The sequence below is a fragment of the Rhineura floridana genome, chromosome 17, assembly GCF_030035675.1.
Source record: "Rhineura floridana isolate rRhiFlo1 chromosome 17, rRhiFlo1.hap2, whole genome shotgun sequence".
NCBI classification, from domain to species: Eukaryota; Metazoa; Chordata; class Lepidosauria; order Squamata; family Rhineuridae; genus Rhineura; species Rhineura floridana.
In genome coordinates, this window is record NC_084496.1 from 7,971,816 (window position 1) to 7,993,948 (window position 22,133).

The window sequence follows — 22,133 nt, forward strand, 5'->3', positions numbered from 1 at the left end:
CTTCAGTGGAAAGAAGAGTTCTATGTATAGAGTTGAGTTTTCCATTGGAAGAACTGTGAGTGTGTTGGAACCCCCACATCTGCAAGGAATAGTGGGATTGGCTAGCAGTTTGTTTCTGGGCTCGATTTAAAGTTCTAGTTTAGATATGTAAATCCTTAAATGCTCTTGGGACCAGGATTCTTCAAGTTGTGTCTCCTATCAAAACCTGCCTACTGAAATCAACACTGGAGCCTGCTCTGTGTTCCTCTGCTTGTCAGAGGTGCAGCTAGTGAGTGCAAGGGACAAGGTCTTCACAACTGTGGCACCAAAACTATGGAATGCCCTCCTGAGGGAGGTCCACTTGGCTCCACCTTTGTTCTCTTTTCAGTAGAATAGGAAAGCCTTTTATTAGGTATTTCGGTTTTTTAATGTGCTGAGTTATCTTCTGCTTTTTGATTATTTATTTATTTATTCATTACATTTATATCATATACATGGTATGGCCCTGGTTTATCTTCACAACAACCCAGTTTTCTATTTCTTTTAATTGTATTTGTATTTTTTTATGTTTTTATAAATCGCTGTTTGCTGCTTTGATTATCTTTTAGACAGAAATAATTTGAAATAAAAATTAAACAAATTGTGTACTAAATTTAAATAGACTAGGATGGGTAACTATATGTGGTCTCCTCCTTAGAATTTTCTCTTTCTTGGCTTACAGTCAGATTAAAAGACAAGTCTCTAGCTCTCATGCTTGCGGAAATAAGTTTCAGAATGTGATGTCAAAACAAGGAAACAATTATAAATAAGCCCAAATTCACAGCATGTCTCTAGTTTTCTCCATTTGTCAAGTATTGACTCATATTTTTCACATTAGTGGCAGGCGGGCTTTTCTGAATATAAATGATCTAGAAGAAAAGTAACACGTTCACAAATTGTTTATGTTGCCTGCTGTGCCATTGAAAATGCTATGCAAATTATGTTAATTACATGCATGTGAAATATGCAAATTGGTTCTGCTTACTGGTTGGCAATACTTTTTTGACATGGCCCTGAGTGCCAAATTAACCCTAACCTACTAAACTTCTAGGAATCCTCTAGCAATTAATTTACTGTCCTCTTATGGTATAAATATTGTGGCAGGAAGAAAATCTTCTTGAAATTCTGCAGATGCTGTTTCCTGCTATATAACCCCTGTTTGTTGTTGTTGTTCCAGTGCATTTCCAAGCCTCCTATTCTGAATTTGGGAGCAATCTCAGATCCTGTTGTCTTCTAAGACTGGCTTTAAATTTCAAAGAATAATGGTTAGAAAGAACCAGAAAGCAAAACATTTGGAAAGCCCTCATTTATTCCAAGAAAATAGTACCACCTCCAGAAGTGCTCGATTAAACCTCAGGATGCCCTTTGGTGTTGAATATTTTTAGACTTTGGTTTTCTGAGTTCCTGCGAAAGGAAAAAACAGTGTGGTCACAGGAAGGTAGTGTTTAACTTCTAGAGCAAGATGGGGGGGGCATATCTGATCTGGAAGATCTGCTTTAATCCCAGAAGTGTGTGGGACAGCTGTGAAGGATGCAGGAAGAGCTTTCTGCACATGCTCAGAGGTGTTCTCTTTTGTCACGTGTTTCTGGCACACAGAGGAAACCCATCGTAACTGGACAGTGCACAGTGTATTTATTACCTGCACAATGTATTCATTATCTGTTGTGGAATTTGGCTTTCTGAGAATCTTAGTGAATCTCAGCTCTAGGAGGGTCCTTTAGAAGTATGGAAGGTTTGTAGGCAGCTGACTATACCTTTCTTTTTTTGACTACTGCTTCCTCTGAGAGACAATTCCATCAGTATGTTGGCAGCCAACTTTTGCTAAACAGCAACTGCTAATGTCAGTGGCCTACATGCCCAAGCAGTGCAACATGTCTCCTCTCTTCCACATACTGGGAAATGGCGAGTTCCAATTTGCTTTAAAGCCTGCCGTTAGGCTAGTATTAGGGCTAATTTGGGAACAATACTGAGTAGTGCTGGTGGTGCTTTTAAATGCTCATCTTTCTTACTGGTTTGGTAGGACAGGTGCACATAAATCCATAGTAGCAGAATACTTACCAAATGGATGCTGTCTCAGGGCCAGGACAGCTGTGGTTGCTAAGTGGCTGGGCAGTGGACAGGCCTTACATCAGGAGTGGAAGGTGGAATAAAAACTCAAACAAACTGAACACCTATTTTGAAATGCCAACCCCCTTTTCTTTTGGTGGAAAAAGAGAGTGACATATTTTATCATTCTTATTGTGTGAATATGCCTGTTTTCCTGTTATACTCCTATAGCTTGTCTTGTATATCAGAAATGTCTTGTATAGTTATGGTTTCTGGTATTGACTTTTGTAGGGATTTCAAGGGTGCAAGGATATTCTATTTATATCCCGCCCTCCTAGAGTCTGTGCACTACTCAAGATGGCTTTCAACCATTTATAATTTAGAAGTAATAAATTAGAAAGGTGTCAAAGACTACTAGCCGTGATGGCTATGCTCTGCCTCCACAGTCGGAGGCAGTATGCTTCTGAATGCCAGTTACTGGAGGCCACAGGAGGGGAGTGGGCTGTTGCGCTCAGGTCCTGCTTGTGGGCTTCCCATGGGCATCTGGTTAGCCACTGTGAGAACAGGATGCTGGACTAGATGGGCCACTGGCCTGATCCAGTAGGTTCTTCTTATATACTTACATTCTCAAGTTGCACCAAGGAGAGAATGGTCTGCTCAGGAATATATTGTATTGCTTGTAATAGTTTACTTTTGCATACCGTGTTTGTGTTCAAAGTGATCCATGTTGCACTGTCTAGTTGTACTCATTGAAGCAACCCTGGGTAAGTCAATATTATTATTCACTGTATTGTAGATGGAGGGGAGGACCTTGAGGCTGATCAGGCCACCTAGTGAGTCTATGGCACAGATGTCATTCTAACCAGGGATTTCCTGGTTCATAGCTCAGTCTCTTAGCCACCTTGCTGCATCAGCTCTCTGTGTATTCTTCTCACTATAATATTTTAGCTAACTGCTACTAATTGAATAGGGGGAATGATCTATAGCAACAGGAGCTTTTGGGGGTGTATCCAACTAATTTTAATTCGGAGCAGACCCATTGAAAATAACAGATGTAAGTTAATTATGTCCACTAATTTCAGTGGGTCTACTCTGAGTATGACTAACGTTGAATGCAAACCAAAGTAAGAATCTGGGATTTTATAAGACTAAGGAAGGGCAGTTTGAAATAGGTCTTGAAATAGGCCCATAACACCTGGGTCATACTAGAGACGTGAAGGCCCCAAAAGAAAACCCAGAAAAATTCAGGAAAAACGCACATTTTTCCATTCTCCCTCCCCCCCCCCCATTTTCACAAAAAAGGCTTCAGAAAAAACAGGGGGACAGTCCCCCCCAAATCACATCTCTAGGCCCTACACAGCACACGCACACCACTCTAATACTTCTGTTTGTAATTGTGTAAAAACAGCCTTCCTTGCTGGCTGAGGCTGATGGAAGAGTACCCAGACTGAGGAACTCGGCTGGTGAAAAATTTTAGGCTCAATTCGCAGGAGCATTTGATGCCTGCTGTCCCTTGCTAGCTGTGATGGGCATCAAGCAGAAATACCTCAGGGAGAAGCAGGGGATGCTGTTTTGCTGCTGTTCGTGCTTGAACCCTGCCAAAGCAGCAGATAATGTTGGGAGAGGCTGATCCAGTGGGCTTGCCTGGTGATCCTTGCAGCTTCTCCAGTGAATAGGACTGCTTGGCCACACATTGGTAGGCCCAGATGGAAGAGAAACAAACTGAGGCTGTGGCCTTCCACAACCAAGGCAGAGTGGTGCGTGCATTGCTGGGGAGGGTGTTCCCTTATTCTTCCTTCTTCGCTACTAGTCAGACATCAGGCAGGGTGCGCATGGCAGGCAGCAATGTCCTTGTAACTAGGACAGCAGCATCCCAGGGCTTGAAAAATAATTGGGCAGCTGGAGATGGGGAGGGAGGGAAGTCCTATGAAAGCAGCAGAGTGAGGAAAAGAGCAGGACAGTGACAGTGAGAAGGATGAAGTGAATGGAAGGGTGGGAATGCTAATGCCAAGGAACGAGTGGGAGACTGCATAGCCTGATGCCAGGCACACCGCTCCTTTGCCCTTTTTCCACCACCTGCCTCCAAAAATAAAATAAAGTAAAATCACTGACTGTTGCTCAGGGGACACAATAAATCCCCGCTGCTTGAGGCTGTTAGATTGACAAAGTACTGAAGGTCCCAGTTTGCATTTGCGGTGGTTGGTGTGGGAGAATCCAGGCCACCCAAAGCATCTTGTGAGTGTCTGTAGGAACACAGGAAGGTCCCTTATACCAAGTCAGGCCATTGGTCTGTTTAGCTCTGTATTGTCTGCACTGACTGGCAGTGGCTGTCCAGGCGGGTCTTTCCCAGTCATACCTGGAGACCTTATTTATTTATTATTTATTAAATTTATATCCTGCGCTTCCTTCCAGTAGGAGCCCAGGGTGGCAAACAAAAACACTAAAAAATACTCCAAAACATATTAAAACAAAACATCTTCAGTACGTGCCGAAAAGATTACAGAGATGGAGCCTGTCTAACATTTAAAGGGAGGGAATTCCAAAGGGTAGATGCTACAATACTAAAGGTCGGCTTCCTATGTTGTGTGGAGTGGACCTCCTGATAAGATGGTATCTGCAGGAGGCCCTAACCTGCAGAGGGCAGTGATCAACTGGGTATGTAAGGAGTAACGTGATCTTTCAGGTATCCTGGTCCCAAGCTGCATAGGGCTTTGTACACCAAAACCGGAACTTTGAACTTGGCCCGGAAGCTAACAAGCAGGCAGTGCAATTCTTTCAGCAGCAGGGTAACATGTTGGGGATACTCTTTTCCAGTCAGCAGTTGCATCACCCTATTTTGCACCAGCTGCAGCTTCCAGGCCAGTCTCAAGGGCAGCCCCACATAGAGCACATTATAGTCATCCATTCTGGAGGTTACCTGTGCATGGGCAACAGTGGTCAGGCTATCCCAGTCCAGAAATGGCCGCAGCCATCTTAACAGCCCATGCTGCAAAAAGGCATTCCTAGCTACTTGAGGTCACCTGGGCCTCTAGTGACAAAGATGGATCCAGGAGCACCTCCAGATGCTGCGGATTGAATCTGGGAGCTTCTGCATGCAAGGCAATTGCTCATCCGCTGAGCCACAACCCTTCTTCAGACCGTTCGTGAACAGTTCATTCATTTGCCCTGAATGGATTCCCTTAGCCTTGGGTGACCTATCTGGTTTTGGTTGGTTTGTTGACTCCTTTTGTTGGCAGTGGACAAGATCCTTGAAAGGAAACTTGGAATGACACACATTCATCAGCATCTCATCCCTGATTTTTCAACATGTGGTTAAGTCAACCATTGTTAAGTGGTAGAATACTACCATGTTTTGTTTGCAGAAGGACCCAGGTTCGATCCCTGGCATTGCGTGATAGGGTTAGGAAAGACTCTGGTCTGAAACTCTGGAGAGCCAGATATAACCTCTACTAATGCTTACACTGAAGCACCAAGGCCAATAACTTACAGAGCTTCAAGTCTACAGTTATTCTTACTGGCTCAGAGCAGCAGGGATAATGGAGTCAAGGCGAGAGAATCATGCAGGGAAGATGATCCTTCTCCCTACTGTCCCCCATTTCCCTCCTCCAGTTTTTTCAGAATACACAGAGGGGACCAGGGTTGGCTAGTGAACAGCCAAGTGGCTCTTCTTAAGGGGCTGAATTGAGTATGAAGGCAGCTAGTTTCTGATCGCCCACAGTAAACAGATTTCTGGAGGCATAGAAGAACACTGAGCAAACTTAACTGCAGATTTTCATGGTGGAATACAGTATAGAAATGGTGGCAGCCACCGTTGACCGAGCATTGTCTCTCTACTATGCTGACTAGCAGTGGCTCTCCAGGTTTTCAGACACAAGTCTTTCCCAGCTCTGACCTGGAGATGTTGATGGTTGAACCTGGGACCTTTTTTCCCCACATGCAAAAGCATGTGCGCTATCACTGAGCTACAGCTTTTTCAAAAGAAACTGTGAAGAGAGTGGATAATTCTGGGGCAAGGAGAAATACCGCTGTCCTGGATATAATTAGTTTGCAAAGGATAGTCTGCCCAAGGCAACTTCCTCCATCCTCTTGCGCATGGAGCAAGAATGTGCAGTAGCTGCTACCGGATTTAGGATCCAACAAACCCAGATATGCATACATTCACTGCTCTGATGACAAAGAATTACAAGTATGTGTTCAGCTTTCTACTGGGCTGGCTTCTAACAATTTGGTGCTGGTTGCTAGGCATTTTAAATAATTCTTCAAGCTGTGGCTACCTTCATTTCTTTGTGTGAGGGAAAAGCAAAGCAGTGCAGTGCTGGTTTAATTGCTCGCTACAAGCATGGCCCCTGGAAGCACTTCAGTGCTAAAGTTAGCATACAAGAGAAACTGCTGCTGTTTGGTAAGGCAGCTGCAAGCTTACCAAGCAAGATGAGAAGCCTGGAGCTGGAAATGTTTTTTGGTTCCCCTGGCTGTCTCCTCTGTCTTGGCAGGCAGAAGTAAAGTTTTAACCATGAACCTAACTTGTGTTTATCATCTGAGGCTCTGCTTTCTGTGCCTCCTCTGAGGGAGGTGGGGAGGGTGGCAACACGAGATCAGGCCTTTTCAGTGGTGGCTACCTGACTGCAGAATGCTCTCCCCAGAGACACATGCCTAATGCCATCACTGTCATCCTTTAGGCACCAGGCTGACAACCTTCCAATTCACCATGGCATTTCACTTTTGATTTTTTAAAAAAATAAATAAAAGCAAAAATAAAAAAAGGGATCAGTGACAACATAAAGTAATGTTGCAAACAGTCTAAAAAGCAAATTAAGAGTCCCAGATTTCTCGAAAGGCTGATGACAGGTGCTGCTGTATTTGATGTTCAGAGGTATACAAAATAAAGTCCCACCATACCACATGAAATGTGTCTGGTTTAGCTCTCCTTTGAATTGATTGAGCATTTCACTCTTGATTAGTGTTCATCTTTTAATTGGATAGGATAGGATATGTCCTTTTTTATGTTATTGCTGGATGAGCAGTTTTAGTTAACGTTCTTTTATCGCCTGATGTTTTTTAAATTTGGTATTGTATGCTTTTTTAAAAAAAGTAAGTTACTTTGAGACAAAGTGACTAATAATAATAATAATAATAAAACAACCATGGCAGGATTTGCAATTTGGGTAAAGGGAGGCTGTGTCAGCTAATTCTTTGAAGGACAAGGAAAGGGCAAATGCTTCCAGATTGTCCCTCCTTGAACTGACAAGTTCCTGTGCCTGTCCATGACTGTAAAAAGCATTGTAGGAATTGCTCTGAAATAAGGGCTTGCTGGCCCCAGTAAATCCATTGCATAGTTCAGTAGTTCAGAGTACATGGTCTGCATCCACCTATGCTGTCCATAACAATAACAACACTTCCACCTCCCTCTGCTCCCTTCTTAATGTTGCCAATGTAATGGCCTACATCCTTTCTGCTCTCTTGCAGCCAAACCCACTCTACTGGTTCTATGGCCACTGTGCGGGAATGGTCCTGCACCCGCTGCACGTTCCTGAACCCCATGGGACAGCGCCAGTGCACCATCTGTGAGGCCCCACGCCAGAAGCCTGACCTCAACCACATCCTGCGCCTCAGTGTAGAGGAGCAGAAATGGGCCTGTGCCCGTTGCACCTTCCGGAACTTCTTGGGCAAAGAGGCCTGTGAGTTGTGTGGCTTCACCCCCGAGCCCGGGCCTGGGGGGTCCCCACTGCCTGTCATCAATGGAGTCTTGCCAAAGCCCACCATCTTGATAGAGCCCAAGGGGACCTGCAAGGAGGAGATGCCCAAGGCTGAGAGCTCAGGCGAGGACTCTGAGGGGAAGAGCCCTGAGGAGGTGGGGCTGGAAGATGGCTGGGCCTGCCAGCGCTGCACCCTTCACAACACCCCTGTGGCCAACTCCTGCTCAGCCTGCGGGGGCCCCCGCAAGCTCTCGCTGCCCAAGATCCCTCCAGAGGCGCTGGTCGTCCCTGAAGTCATTGCTCCTGCAGGCTTCCACATAGCACCTTCCACCCCTCAGCCCAGCGTTGCTACAGAAACTCCAGAGAGCCATCCAGTTGCCAACCAAGGCGCAGCCACGATGGAGCAAGAGAGCCAGAAGGTGCCAAGCTTTAGTCTTTTCTCCCCTGGCCTTCAAAACAACCCTGTTCCCCGTAGCCGCCGCGAGGTGCCTCCCCAGCTGCAGCCACCGGTGCCTGAGTCTTCCCAGCCTGCCTCCCCGCCGGCACCTGTGCAGAAGGCCATTCGCTTCCAGGAGCTCATGGCCACCAAGCGGCTGAGCATGCTGGAGGAAGAGATGGAGGTGAGCCCATCGCCCTGGAAATGCAGCACCTGCTCTCTCCTCAGTGCCTCGGGAGCTGGCATGTGCGAGGCCTGTAGCACCCAGAAGGGCAGCGACACCATCGACTTGGCTGGGGACTCTGTGCGTTTCACTCCCTGCGGCCCATCAAGCCCTGACTTCACCACCTGGTCCTGTTCCAAGTGCACCTTGAAGAACCCCACTGCCTCCCAGAAGTGCAAGGTCTGTGGTTCCTCCAAGCTGCATGGCTTCCAGGAACACGGCACGCAGAGCGAGTCAGCTCCCAAGTGCCCTGAGTGCGGCTCGGACAAGGGCACCTGCGCGGCCTGCAGCTCGAAAGCCCCCTCGGCGCGCAAAGTGGCCCGCCTCTTCCCCTCGCAGCCCCCTGTGACCCCAGAGACGCCCAGCCAGTGGCCTTGCCCAGCTTGCACCCTGCTCAATGAGTTCAAGGCCAAGCACTGTGTTGCCTGCCACACTCCTCAGGGGTACATGTCGCAGCGCAAGGGCGCCAAACCACTCCGGCGCCGGGAGAGCATGCATGTGGAGAAGCGGCGGCAGACGGATGAGGGGGAGGCCAAAGCCCTCTGGGAAAACATTGTCTCCTTTTGTCAAGAGGTGAGTTCCTCTGTGCGTTCTCTTGTCTGCGGTTAGGCCACGCAAATGTGGAAGTTGGTATCTGGCACAGAATTCCTTTTTCTTTATAAAAAGCAAGGGTTGTCACCAATGTTACCCCTGCTGAGAGCAGACCGATTGAAATGAATGAACATGACTAACTTAGATTTAAGTTAGTCATGTTCATTCATTTCAATGGGTCTACTCTCTGAGTAAAGGTTAGAAATCCCCTAGTTTCTAGACTTTATGTGCTGTGGAGATGAGCAGGGAAATGGCACAATGGCTATGCTTTCTGCGGTCAGAGGCCACATGCTTCTGAATACAAGTTGCTGGAAACCACAGGAGGGGTGGGTACTTTTGTGCTCAGGTCCTGCTTGTGGGCTTCCCATAGTCATCTGGTTGGCCCCTGTGAGAACAGGATGCCAGACTTAGATGGTGCCTTTGCCTAATCTAGCAGGTTCTTATGTCAAATATGTGGGCAGTGCTCTTTGAAATCTTAGAAGCTGGTGCAGATGAGGCCTGGGGAAAACTCCAAGTGTTCAGAGCATGTGATCTCCATGCTCCATACCTGCTTTTTCTCTGGTAGAGAAGGGAGTTATTTGAAGATCCTTTGGGAGTTGGCACTCAGGTCACCCTCATAGAATCATAGAGTTGGAAGGGGCCTATAAGGCCATTGAGTCTAACCCCTGGCTCAATGCAGGAATCCAACTTAAAGCATACCCAAGAGGTGGCTGTCCAGCTGCCTCTTGAAGGCCTCCAGTGTTGGAGAGCCCACCACCTCCCTAGGCCATTGGTTCCATTGTCATGCCACTCTAACAGTCTTGTAGTTCTGAGTGGGGATTTACCTCTGTCTCCTGGTCCTAGTCTGACACTTCAGCCACAACCCAGGCTGGCTTTCGATGCTTATTCATCCTTGTGGTGTTCTAGTCCTGTAATGAGCAGAAATACCAAAGCACTTTAGGAAAGTCTGTCTTAAGGTCTATCTAGCAACTGACACATGTCCATACCAGCCTACCTGTAATGCAGCCCTGAGTCAGTCCATCAAAAGACCTGACCCTTGAGGTGCTCTTTGTAAAGAAAGTGAGAACAGTGCTCAGCCCAAGGAAGAACTTCAAGATTTATCCTCCATAATCAACAGGAACAGGTGTCGTCTGGGTCCACTCAGCAGCCTCGGGAAAAGGCCCCTGCCAATGTTCATTAATAACTAATTGTGCAGTTGCTTTAATGATCAAGCACTGTTATTTCTCAGCGGCCTCTAGTGACTGAAGCCACATCAAGGAGGTCTCTGAAATGAAATTTAATTGTGTTGGACTTCTGAGGGAGCAATGCACAGGCACAGCAGGTGACCTTCATATAGGGCATCTGTGTTTCCAGCCAAGGAATAGATGCCTTGTGTGTGTGTAAGAGAGATTTTCAAGTTCCCACATTGCGTCCCCGCAAACTGTCTCACACGCACGCACTCTCCAATTCTCAAATCTTGGCAGGGCACAAAAGCCAGACTCTACAGTGATCAAAATATGCTGGACTACAGTTTGCAATCTTATGTTTTAGAAATAACTGGCTATCAAATTCCAAACAATCCCAAAATATTATTATTAAATTATTTAAAGGATACAGCATTAGAGGAGGGATTTGGAAGTAATATAAAATCAGTTATTTGCTGCAAAATTAAGTATTGCAAAAGCTCGGAGGAAAGGTTCTCTGTCTCTCTCTACCCAACACACACACAAACACAAATCTCAGAATAGTTTGAAAGAATTTGGGATATTGCAACGTTTTCAAAACTTTTTTTTTTATGTAGCAAAATTGTATGCCATTTGATTGTAATAAAATCTCTTAAGTTGTTTACAAAAATATTAACTATAAATTTAAAAAGTTAAGAACAAGTAATTAAAACTTTTAAAAGATAATTAAAATTAATAGTAAACTAAAAAAAAATTAAAACACATCAACATCTACATCTACTTGTCTGAATAGGCTTGCCTAAACAAAAGAGTACAGTAAAGATGCCTGCCTGATGTCAAGAGGCAGGGAGTTCCAAAGTGTAGATGCCTACACACTAAAAGATTGATTTCTCACAAGTGTGGAACGAGTATTAAGTGGCACCTGTAACACTACCAGTTCTGCAGATCAAAGCAGTCAAGAGGGCACACATGGAGTAAGGTGGTCCTTCAAGCTATAAAAGAGGAGATAATAGATAAACGAATAGATTTCTAGAGCTCTGGGTATCGTTTGTCATGTTTTGGAACAATAAGCTTCAGGAGAATATGCATCCATGCAATTTATTTATACTGTTGTCAGATGGTAATTATCATATCGTGTATTGCTATTTATCTATATAAGAATCTTGTGTGTGTGTGTGTGTTTTTAAAGCCAATCTCTGTCTCTCTCTGTCCAGATGCTGAAGTGACTTGAGAGATTCATCCCAGATGTGTGTGTTGGGTTGGGGAATGGTTGTGATGCAGCTGCTGAGTGTTTGCAGCCTGCCTCCCTTGTATGCAGCAATATTCAAATACTTAGATATTTTTATTTTATTTAGTTTAAAATATTGCTTGGTTGTTCTTCAATGAAATTGTGAAGGCAGTGTGAAAGAGTTTTTTTTAAAAAAAAACAATATAAAATCACAATAAAATATACACCAAGGAGAACAGCAACATGGAAAAAAACAGCACAAAATTTTAGCAGATAAAGCTTCATTGGCCATTTCAGGTAGGTCTGGGCAAATGAAAATGCCTTTACGTGGCACCAAATAGACAGCACAGGGGCCAAGCAAGCTTCCCTTGCAATGGTGTTCCATACACAAGGTTCTGCCGCTGAAAATACTCTTTTTAGAACTTTAGAGAAGTTCAGAGCACTTCCCATCCATGATCTTGTCCTTACAAGTTACAACAATCCTGTAAGGTAGGTCTGTGGTGCTATCCTCGTATTACAGATTGGGAGCAGGAGAGGAGGGCAAGAAAGTGTTTTTTGTAAGGCTGAAAGAAAGTTTTTTGTAAGGCCACCTAGTGAGTTCTTGGCAGAGGTGGGGTTCAGACTAGAAACTTGTGATTCATAGCTCAGTCTCCCGCTCTTAGAGTACATCAGTGCAAGGCCAATATGAGCATCAGCCCTTTTGTACAAGGTGGGAGCTCCTTGAGAGGGCATCATCCCATGCTTGTGGCTTGTCACTGGAACACACATCCAGAAGTTCCAGAAGCACATGCTTTTCTTACAGGGCACCCTGAGTGTGTATGAGAGGGCTCGCTCTGTGGAGGAGTAGACAGCCCACAGTTTATCCTCAAATTGCCCACCTTCAGCTGTGGAAGACAAGCTTATATTGAAGTATAGGGGCCCAGATGGGGGTTGTAGTCGTCCAGGATTTTGGGGGGTCTTAGACCTCTTACTTTTTTGAGAGCCAGGTCCAAGTAGGGTCCCTATGTCTCCAGCATCCTGTGAGCCAATCAGCATGAAAGGGGAGTGTGTTGGCCACTGAGAAGAGTCTTCTAACATGTTTCCTTGTTCTTTCCTGCCTTCTCTTAACCCAGCATCAAAAAAGCCCCCAGAGAAATGGGGGGAAGGCCTATGCACCAGCAGCTTTTTTAAAAACTGTGTTTTTCTTTATTGCTGTAGGGCTTTCTGAGTCAGTTATGCAGGCCCTAATGAGTGTCAGTTGCAAGCAAGGCTTTATTAGTTCCCACTTCAAAAAGCTAAGACAAGTTGTGGATTCTGTCAGAAGAAGAGACGGTGAATCCTGATGATAACATCCCATCTACACCATCAAGCAGGTGATAGCAGCAGGAGATAAACTGAAGATGAACAGGAGATAAATGGCATGAGACACTGAATTCACTAATGCAAGCAATATCTCAGACAGTGAGAAGGGGCAGTCAAATGGTGACAGTGATAGAGAAGCAGAAAGCAGTATTCAAGTATGGCCAGATTATCCTGTAATCTTAGAAGGTTGTATAATCTTATGAGAGGACATGGCTGTGACTATCATGAAGGGACCCTGCGCTTCTGAATTTGTCACTACACTACTGGGTCCAGACTGTGGAACTGGAAGCCCTGAAAGCTGGTCTCCAAAAGGAGAGACAGTTTGTTGGCTGTCATGGATTTGCATGCCAGATACCCACACACATATCTCCGTGCGCATGTGTCCACACAGCACATCCACACTCCTCCCTGGCTTAGTCTCAGTTCCCCTCCAGCTGGCTTATGTTTTTTCCCCCTGTGGTCTGTGTAACAAATGCCATTCCTCCATCTCTGCCGCTTTCTTCGGAGAGCCTACGATATGCGTCGCGTTGTGATTCAGGGATCTCAAAGGAGCTTCTGACTCCTGGTGCATGCCTTGACCATGGTAGTTCAGCAAGCACCAAGAACAGGCTGTTGGGACAGACATTTGCTGGGAGGTTTGAAGCTTTGGAAATGGCGCAGAAGATGGCTGATGGATGTTTAGTGGCCGCTGCCTGAACATTGCAGCACAGAAAGGGAGAGAGAGAGGAGCCAAATGTGCAGCCCAATCCTCCTCTGCATGTTTATTTGGAAGCAAGTCTTGCTAAGTTCAGTGTAGGACTTATTTCCAAGTAAGCACCCATAGGATGGCACCCTTTTCTTTAACTGGAGGAAATGTATTGCAGGAAGCCTGAGAGGTCCCAATTGTCCCCCTTACGGTCTCCATTGTGTTGCAGAAAGCCGATGGAAAGCTGAGGGGTCATGGGGGTCCCTCCAACTTAAGGTTTGTTGCATAGCTGCTGCAGTGAGTCAGAACAGGCCTTTCTTTGTCTGATTCCCATCACATACATTAATCAGTATTTCTGAATAAAGAACTGTGACAAGATTAGGGCTTTTTGTATTCCTTGACTCTAATAAGCAATACAGACCTCAACACCCTAAGAATCTCAGCTTCCTTTTTTTTAAAAAAAGAGTCATGTTTCTAGCCCTCATTGTTATGAAGAGAAGTACATGGAGCTTGGTAAAATCTAAGAAGTCAGACAAGCAGCTAATTAATTTAGTTTTTCTGGTGATCGGAGGCCGTGTTTCATAGCCATATGGGACACTCCATCCTTGTGCAAAGCAGAATGTTTTGCAAAAGATCAAATTTACACAAGCCACAACCTTGTATTTCTTGGTACCACATTGGGGTCATATTGAGATTAAATGTCTTGCCTGCATCACCCCAGATATAAGCTTGAAAATGTGAGGATAGGGCTATACTGGAGATTTCAAGTATTCAATCTCCTGCCTTCATTCTGAACCCAAACAATCCCAGGTATAAGCCTTACTATTTAACATTAGAAGGGCCCTGCTAGATCAGACTAAAATCTTCTCTAGTTCAGCATCCTGCTACCTGAGGAGGATGAGCGGATGCATTTGGGAAGCTTAAACGCGGGATGTGAGGGTAATAGCGCCCTCCCATAGTTGTTTCCCATTAACTGATATTCAGGGCATGTCACCTTCATAACCGTTCAATGGGTGTTTTTCTTTTAATTGTAACATGGAGCTATGACAGATTTTTAAAAAGGGAAGGTTGACTGCACCGGTCTGTTGGCTCTGTTTGCTGAACATGCACAGGTGCTTAACTCACTTGTCTGTTTACCTTGACACTTCATCAGCTGGGGCCCCAAAGGTGCTCACAGAGTAGGGCTCCTTCACAAACTTGCCTTCATTTTATACTTCTGCCTAACTTTCCCCAACTTCTGCCACTAATTCAATCAGGAGGGTCTCATTTTAAAAACAAGGGTGTGTGAGTCAACTACAGGGCCGCATGAGACTCCCACTGACTGGGAATTTAAAAGGGGGTTTAAGAGGTCAGTTGAGTCTTCTGGGAATGGTGATTTATATAAGGGGAATGAATAATGAGTACTGATCATGGAGAGATCCCTCCAGGATGACAGGAGTCTGACTCACTGCATGCCTGCCTCAATGTGCAGGCTAGTTGTATAAACTAGCAGATAGCAGGGACCGGGAAAAACGTCTACCCTGGAGGGAGCCAGTACCAGGTTGGTTGAGTGATGAGCAACTTCTGCTCTTGTTTACCATCTTTCATCCTAGTTTTTGCGCTGGGGGAGTTGAAATGGGCTGAGTGGCTCTGTATCAAGATTGCCAGCTAGTTACGGTATGTCCAAGGGCTGCTGCAGGAGCCCCTGCTTTTGTGTGGAATAGAATCTCAATAACAAGGATGCCTTGGCTTCTTACGTTTTGTCTCGTCAGAACAAGGTCAACTTTGTGGATGACAGCTTCCCTCCAGGGCCCAAGTCGGTCGGCTTCCCCGAAGGAGACAGCGTCCAGCAGCGAGTGAAGCAGTGGCTGAGGCCTCACGAAATCAACTGCAGCATCTTCAAGGACCGTTCGGTCAAGTGGTCTGTTTTCCGGACACCTCGACCCTCGGACATCCTGCAAGGGCTCCTGGGAAATTGCTGGTAAGAAGGAATGGCAATCGGATAATAATAATATTTAATTTGTGTGTCGCCTATCTGGCAGATAGCCACTCTAGGCGACGTACATTAAAATGGGATAAAATACAATAGTATCAAATGCAGTCACATTAATCTCAATAAATAAAATACTGGACAGTCATCAGTACATTTATAAAAACATTTACATATACAGCATATAATAGATGACAAAATCATGGAGATTAACCCATCCCAAAGATCTCAAAGGCCTGTTGAAATAGCCACGTCTTCAGGGCCTTGCGGAATACATCCAGGGAAGGGGCATGTCGGAGATCAAACGGGAGGGAGTTCCAGAGACTGGGGGCCACCACAGAAAAAGCCCTCTCCCTAGTGCCCACCAACCTAGCTGTTTTGGTTGGTGGGATTGAGAGAAGGCCTTGCGTGGCTGATCTGGTCGGGCGGCATAATTGGATCCACTTGCGGCTCTTCAGGGGATTAGATGTGCAGAGACACCACAGCCGGTGCCGATTGTACACAAGCAGAGAGTGTGTTCTGTACAGCCCCTGTCCCTGGATCCACACAATTAACACAGATTTTCTAGCACGTGCACTTGCAGTCAGCTCAGCTGGCTTCCCAGCACCAAGTGGGAGGACACCCCAAGGCCTTTACGCTTCTATATGCAGAGCACTCCTTCCTGCTGGCTGTAGACATAGGCTGCCCCCTAGTGGCATGTTAGCCATGCCTGAGAAAATCGTCCGTTTCCTCCAGAAGAATTAAAGGAGTGTTTTTCAGCAGGGACAGCATGCAGATCACGTTATAACCAAGAGATGAGCTGCAAAGCCAGGACTCAATGGGAAAGCTTCCTGTGAGAGACTTCTTAAATGTGCACACACACGCCACATTTAGATCCCTTTAGCCCAGCGGTTTTCAAATGTTCTAATTCAGGGAACCGTTTTCATATTGCTCAATCTGTTGAGGAGCCTCATAAGATTCTGGGGCATGTTCTGGTGCTATGTTCTTCAAACCTAGGTCCCCATATATTGTTGCATTAAACTCCCATCATCTCTGACCATTGGCTAAGCTGGCTGGGGTTGCTGGGAGTTGGAAGTCCCATCAACCTCTGGGGACCCACAGTTGAAGAACATTGTTCTAGCACATGTACAAAGTTCATGTGGGGCGCTGGCCAGGCTTGTTGGGCCTTGCACACCTAGCATTTACCTTGCATACCAGGTATGCATTACAAGGGAAGACCGGAGTGAAAAGCAAGCTTGTCATTCTCTGGAGCTCTTTGTGCAGGCCGATAGCATGCTCTATGTCTCCATTCCACTGACCTATACGTAAAATGCAAACAAAAATAATCTCTGTTGGAGGCTGTCAAACTTTCAAGCTTTGAGAAGTGGAGTGAACTAGAATCTTTTACCTTGTTGTGCTGCTTGTTTGTTTACTTGTAAAGATTTTTTCCATGTAAGAGAGAGTTCAGAAATGGCACACTTCTCTTCTTCCCCACTTCCCCGAGCACTCCGAAGTGGCACAGTCCACTCTGCCACGTCAGGCTTCTACCCTCTCATCTTAAGAAGTACAAGCAATCGCTGCATCTTGCATAGCATTCTTGGTGGTGGCGGTGGGGGGCATACCTTTGTTAGTCTTATATCTTTTAAGCTTTGAGAACGTGTTCTGCATTGCTGTGTCTGCCGAGGAACCTTGCAGGCCTGCCACAAGACACCTACGTAGATTCCTGGCTGTATTTCAAGGTACACACTCACTTTGCCCAGAATGCTACCCAGGCCGAGTGAAACTGTGTGCTCCAGAATTCCGCCCATCGTTTCCCTGTGGCTATGTAATGGCAAGGCAGGGTTGGCAATAGCAGGCAAACTGTCTTCGAGGAAGCTTGTGTGTGTTTGTTGGCCTTCCATTGTTCGTGTCCTTCTTGTAATGTTCCTTTTTTAATTTGTTCTGTTTTTGTAAGTTTCTCTGGGAATCTGTTGAAGGATAAAGAATAAAATAAACAAATAGATTCTCCCTGAGCTGCGATAAGCTTCTGAGAACCCCCAGGATTCCCCAGAAGTCTGAAAGCCATTGCTGTAGCCTATTAAGAAGTTGTCATGTTGCCCCTTCCTGCAGAATCGATACTAACCAGACACCAGGAGCAGCAGGCTCTGTTCATGGGGACCTACTGATTCCTGGAGATGGGCTGTTGTATATGGATCTGGATTAATAAATTACTAACTAAACGCAACACATTATAAGTGAGGGTGGGGAATCTGTTGGACTCCAGCTCCCATCATCCCTCACTATTGCCCATGCTGGCTGGGGCTGATGCAGGTTGGAGTCCAACAACAATTGGAGGACCACAGGAGGACTACAAATGAAAGAGGTCAATGTCGCTGAAAGCCATGGAGGTTTAGCAGATGAAGCCTCGATAATCCAGAAAAAAAATAGCTGCTGGAAGAAAGACTGCTCCAATAACTTTGTGGGGGTTTTTTAAGAGAGAATGGAAACTTTTTAATTATTGTTGTGTCATGATGAATTCACAAAAATGTCAGTTCATCTTGGGCTGCACACATAGTCGGTGAAAAATTGTCCTTTTGGAGAGCAATTATTCACTCTAGTGTGTGGGCTTTTTTATTTCGCAACCGTGTCCTCTTTTTTATTTTCTCTTTTTAAAAAAGGGCTTGGTTTTAGTGAAATGCTGTTAAGCCACCTTAAATGCCATTTATAGCAGAAAGGCAATATATAAAAATACAATAAAGAGATAGTGCACCCTGTTCTCCTAGAGCAGCCTTCCCTAAACTGATGCCCTCCAAATCTTACCACCCCCCAGCCTGCATGGCCCAGGGATTAGGAGTGATGGCAGTTGTTGTCCAAAGTTGTATAGGGCTCTGGGTTGGGGAAGGCTTTCTGAGGGTGTGCTCATTTATCTGCCTTAGCTGTTACCACCTACAGAACATTACTTATTGGGCAGTGCGCAAATGTTGCTAATAAATAAGCAAACAAACCTATGAGGCTCTCTGTGATTCTGATGCATCCTGCATAGCACAATGTTTTGATGCCCTCCAAATACTGTTGACTACAGCTCCCACTGTTTGTGACTATTGGGCATGCTGGCTGGGACTGATGGAAGATGGAGCCCAGCAATATCTGGAAGGCACCACATTGGCTTTTTCTACCCCTAGAGCAAGAAAGACCAGCCACACTGGTATCACTGCTCTTTCTGACATGAACTGGATGGGCCAGTTCAATACATGCTCTCACACATACATGCACATTTAATTTCATGTTCTTTCTCCCCACCTCCTTACACGCGCACACACAGAGCATCTCATTTTTCTATTTCTTTGCAGCACTTTCTTGTTGTTTTTCAAATAAGCCAACTTGCTTATACAAATTCCTCTGATAAATATCTTAAATGTCTCCCAAACGATAATAAAGTTAATTTCATCCATTCTATTAATTTCTTTTGAAAAGCATATTAATTTGCTGCCTCGCCTTCTCTGCAATTTCCTTATTTTGTAAGACCACATTATGAAATTTCCAACCTGAGTATGTTTTATCTATTTTTTAATAAATCTACTCAAATATCACTGCTGCAAAATCTGCGTACGACCCTGAACTATTCTTAATTTCTCTAGAGTTTTTAATAATAACTGGAGGAGTAGGAACAAAATCAATCCTGTAATATATTTGATATCTGTGGGGTAAAGAAAGTATCATTCTTATCTGTAAGATGAAAATATATCCATAAATCAAGTGAATGATATGCAAGCCCCTTTTCAACTTGATGCATAATTAATTACCCCTCCTGTTGTTAGAGGTAGTAACCATAGGTAATGTTAACTACAGTTCCTTGTTTGTATGACACGGAAAGCCACAGTTAACTAAATGCAGAAGTGAGTGCCACATTGAAGGAGGAGAGTGTGTGAGCCCAGGAGGAGGCTAGACTCATTCACATCACACTAAACCATAGTTTGAAATGATGTGTCGATGTGGTCATTGACTTTCTGTTGAGCAGCTAACAAACATGGACTTGTTCCAGGGCCCTCCCATTATTAATTGGTTTTCTCTGACACCTCCTGTTTAGGTTCCTGAGTGCTCTGGCTGTGCTGGCGGAGAGGCCCGAATTGGTGGAACGGGTCATGATTACACGGACAATGTGCCTGGAGGGAGCCTACCAGGTGCGGCTTTGCAAAGACGGCACCTGGACCACCGTGCTGGTGGACGACATGCTGCCCTGTGATGAGTATGGCTACCTCCTCTTCTCTCAGGTTGGTGCTGGGATTTGATTTGGCCACTAATAGCCATTATAGCAGGTGTCTCTTTTATAATGAAAGCCAAAAGCCACTGTGTCCTACCCAGCTTAAAAGTTCATTTAGAGGGGGAACCTGTGGTCCTCCAAATGTTGCTAAGCTTCCACCATCCCTGACCATTAGTCATACTGGGGCTAATGTGAACTGTAGTCCAAGAACATCTGGATGGCCACAGATTGACCATCCCTGGTATAGAACAAGGGCAAGACTGGGTTTATAATGTGGCTCTACAAGTCAGTGAAAAACGTGTTGGTGGATGCAGAATTTAGCTTCCTGAGAATGTCAGCTTGCATTTCTTTTCCTTCTTTTTTAAATTCTAGTCCTTATGGCTGCACAAGTATGCCTGAAAGCATGAGGGCGATGCCTGCTGAAATCTTGACAGTGATGGCTGAATAAGTTTTTTAGGGGTTGAGGGACAGGGCTGAAGTCTCCTTGCCCTTCCTAGGACTAACAAAAGCAAGACTAAATTATGCAGATAGTGGGGAAAATGCAGAATAAATTGTGCAAACACACTCACTTTGCATAATTTATACAGTTGCAAATGCATCTTTTCCTTGGCATAGATATTGGATTGCCTGGGCTCAGAATTTTAATTCAATTAAGTACAGAGTACGCACAACCCTGGCCAAGGGCGTCCAACCTGTGTAACACCAGTGCTGTAAGTGGATAAGGTCACACCTGGCCTATTTGTAACCTGCAAGTGTATTTGCATGTAATGAATTAGTATATTAAAAGACTGGTGAGAAATCGGTCCACTATAAATTCTGAAATTGGCTGTCAGCCTTGTTTGCAACCATTATCTTGTGTTCCTCTCTCCCAGGCCCAGAGGAAGCAGCTATGGGTGGCCCTTATTGAGAAGGCCCTGGCCAAACTCCATGGTTCGTACTTTGCCCTCCAGGCAGGGCGCGCTATTGAAGGCCTAGCTACGCTAACCGGCGCCCCCTGCGAGAGCCTGATGCTGCAGGTCAGCTCCACTAACCCTCGCGAGGAGCCCATTGACACTGACCTCATCTGGGCCAAAATGCTGAGTTCTAAGGAGGCTGGGTAAGACGAGGCAGGAGGGAGGGCTTTCCCCTTCAGCTGTGAGGAGCATAAAGATCATAACAGGAGGCTTGGGGGGGGGTCAGCTCCCCCCTTCAGCGAAGACAGGCTAGAATGCCAGCCCACAGAGGGCCATGTTGCTCTGCCAGCCCTCTTGCATTTTGATGTACGGTGTCCCTGGAACGAGGGCTCGCAAATTGCTTTCTCCTTGAGGACTTACCACAGTTCAAATGTGTTTTAAAGCCACACCCATGTCATTGTCATTATAATGGTTCTCGCTCACCAAAATACCAGACCAATTTGCTGTCTTTGTTACCTCTGGTCAGTCAGGCTGGCTGCATCTAGATCAAGGGAAACAGAATTCTGCTTGTGCTTAGTGGTGCGGCTCTGGCAAAGACAGAGAGCTAAGGTGGGCTGGTAAGATCTAGAACATAAGGAGAGCCTTGCTGGATCAGACCGAAGGCCCATCTAGTCCAGTGTGTACCTCTCTGGTGACATGCCTTGGAGAGGCTAGTTGTCCTGGGATGCTTTCTGTATTGATCCAAATGCCCATCCTCTTGGATCATGTGGCGCAGTTGCTTGAACTCTTCAGAGTTATTTCATCTGGATCTAAGCAGCAGATTGGACTAGGTTGTCTCCTCTCACTCAGTGATTCTACTCAGCAGCGTCATGCACATGCGCACCCCGGGTGATGGGAAAGGGATCATCTGCACAGAGCATTTTGACATGCTCTTTCCCCACCTACGTTCCTTGCATAGCCCATAAGAACGCATCAAGGGAATCTAAACTGGTTGCCACCCCAACATCTTGTGGAGGTGAATTGCACAAGTTAATTATTCAGTACGTATCAAAGTAGTTCCTTTTGTATAGCCTGAATCTCCTGTCAATCACTTTCATAATGTGATACCGAGTTCTAGTTATGAAATGGAGAGAAATCTCTTTCTCTCTCTGCCGTCTCTAGAATGGCTTGCACAGTCTTCACAGGTTAAAAAAAACAAATGGGAGTATCTTAACCACTCCATTGTGCTTTCTTTTTGCAGGGAGTTCCTCCCACACTTGTGGGTTAGTGCTGTAGTGATGAATTAGGAGCACAGGAACTTCCTGTGTAGCTTCATCTAAAGGGCCAGACTGGAGAGAGCAGAGGTGCCCATTGCATTTGTTCTTCAGAATCTTTGCTTTTACAGAGATGCATGGATTTTATCCACGTCCTTTAAAATTAATCTTGCAAGTAGAAACTAGCACATCAAGGAGTGGAGTGAACTAGAATCTTTTACCTTGTCATGCTGCTTGTTTGTTTTTTCACTTGTAAGGATTTTTTCCATGTAAGAGATAGTTCAGAAATGGCACACTTCTCTTCTTCCCCACTCCCCCGAGCACTCCGAAGTGGCACAGTCCACTCTGCCACGTCAGGCTTCTACCCTCTCATCT

General features: G+C 45.4%; 1 protein-coding gene across 3 annotated transcripts in view; it reads left to right on the forward strand.

The window, feature by feature from the left end:
* The window catches only part of CAPN15 (calpain 15), a 107,845-nt gene that overhangs the window by 73,165 nt on the left and 12,547 nt on the right, over nt 1–22,133 (forward strand). For all 3 annotated transcript variants that reach the window (XM_061599571.1, XM_061599573.1, XM_061599572.1), the window contains 4 exons: nt 7,528–8,989; nt 15,176–15,384; nt 19,439–19,622; nt 20,485–20,708. In XM_061599571.1, the coding sequence (XP_061455555.1) occupies nt 7,528–8,989; nt 15,176–15,384; nt 19,439–19,622; nt 20,485–20,708 (2,079 nt within the window). The remainder of the gene's footprint in view (nt 1–7,527; nt 8,990–15,175; nt 15,385–19,438; nt 19,623–20,484; nt 20,709–22,133) is intronic.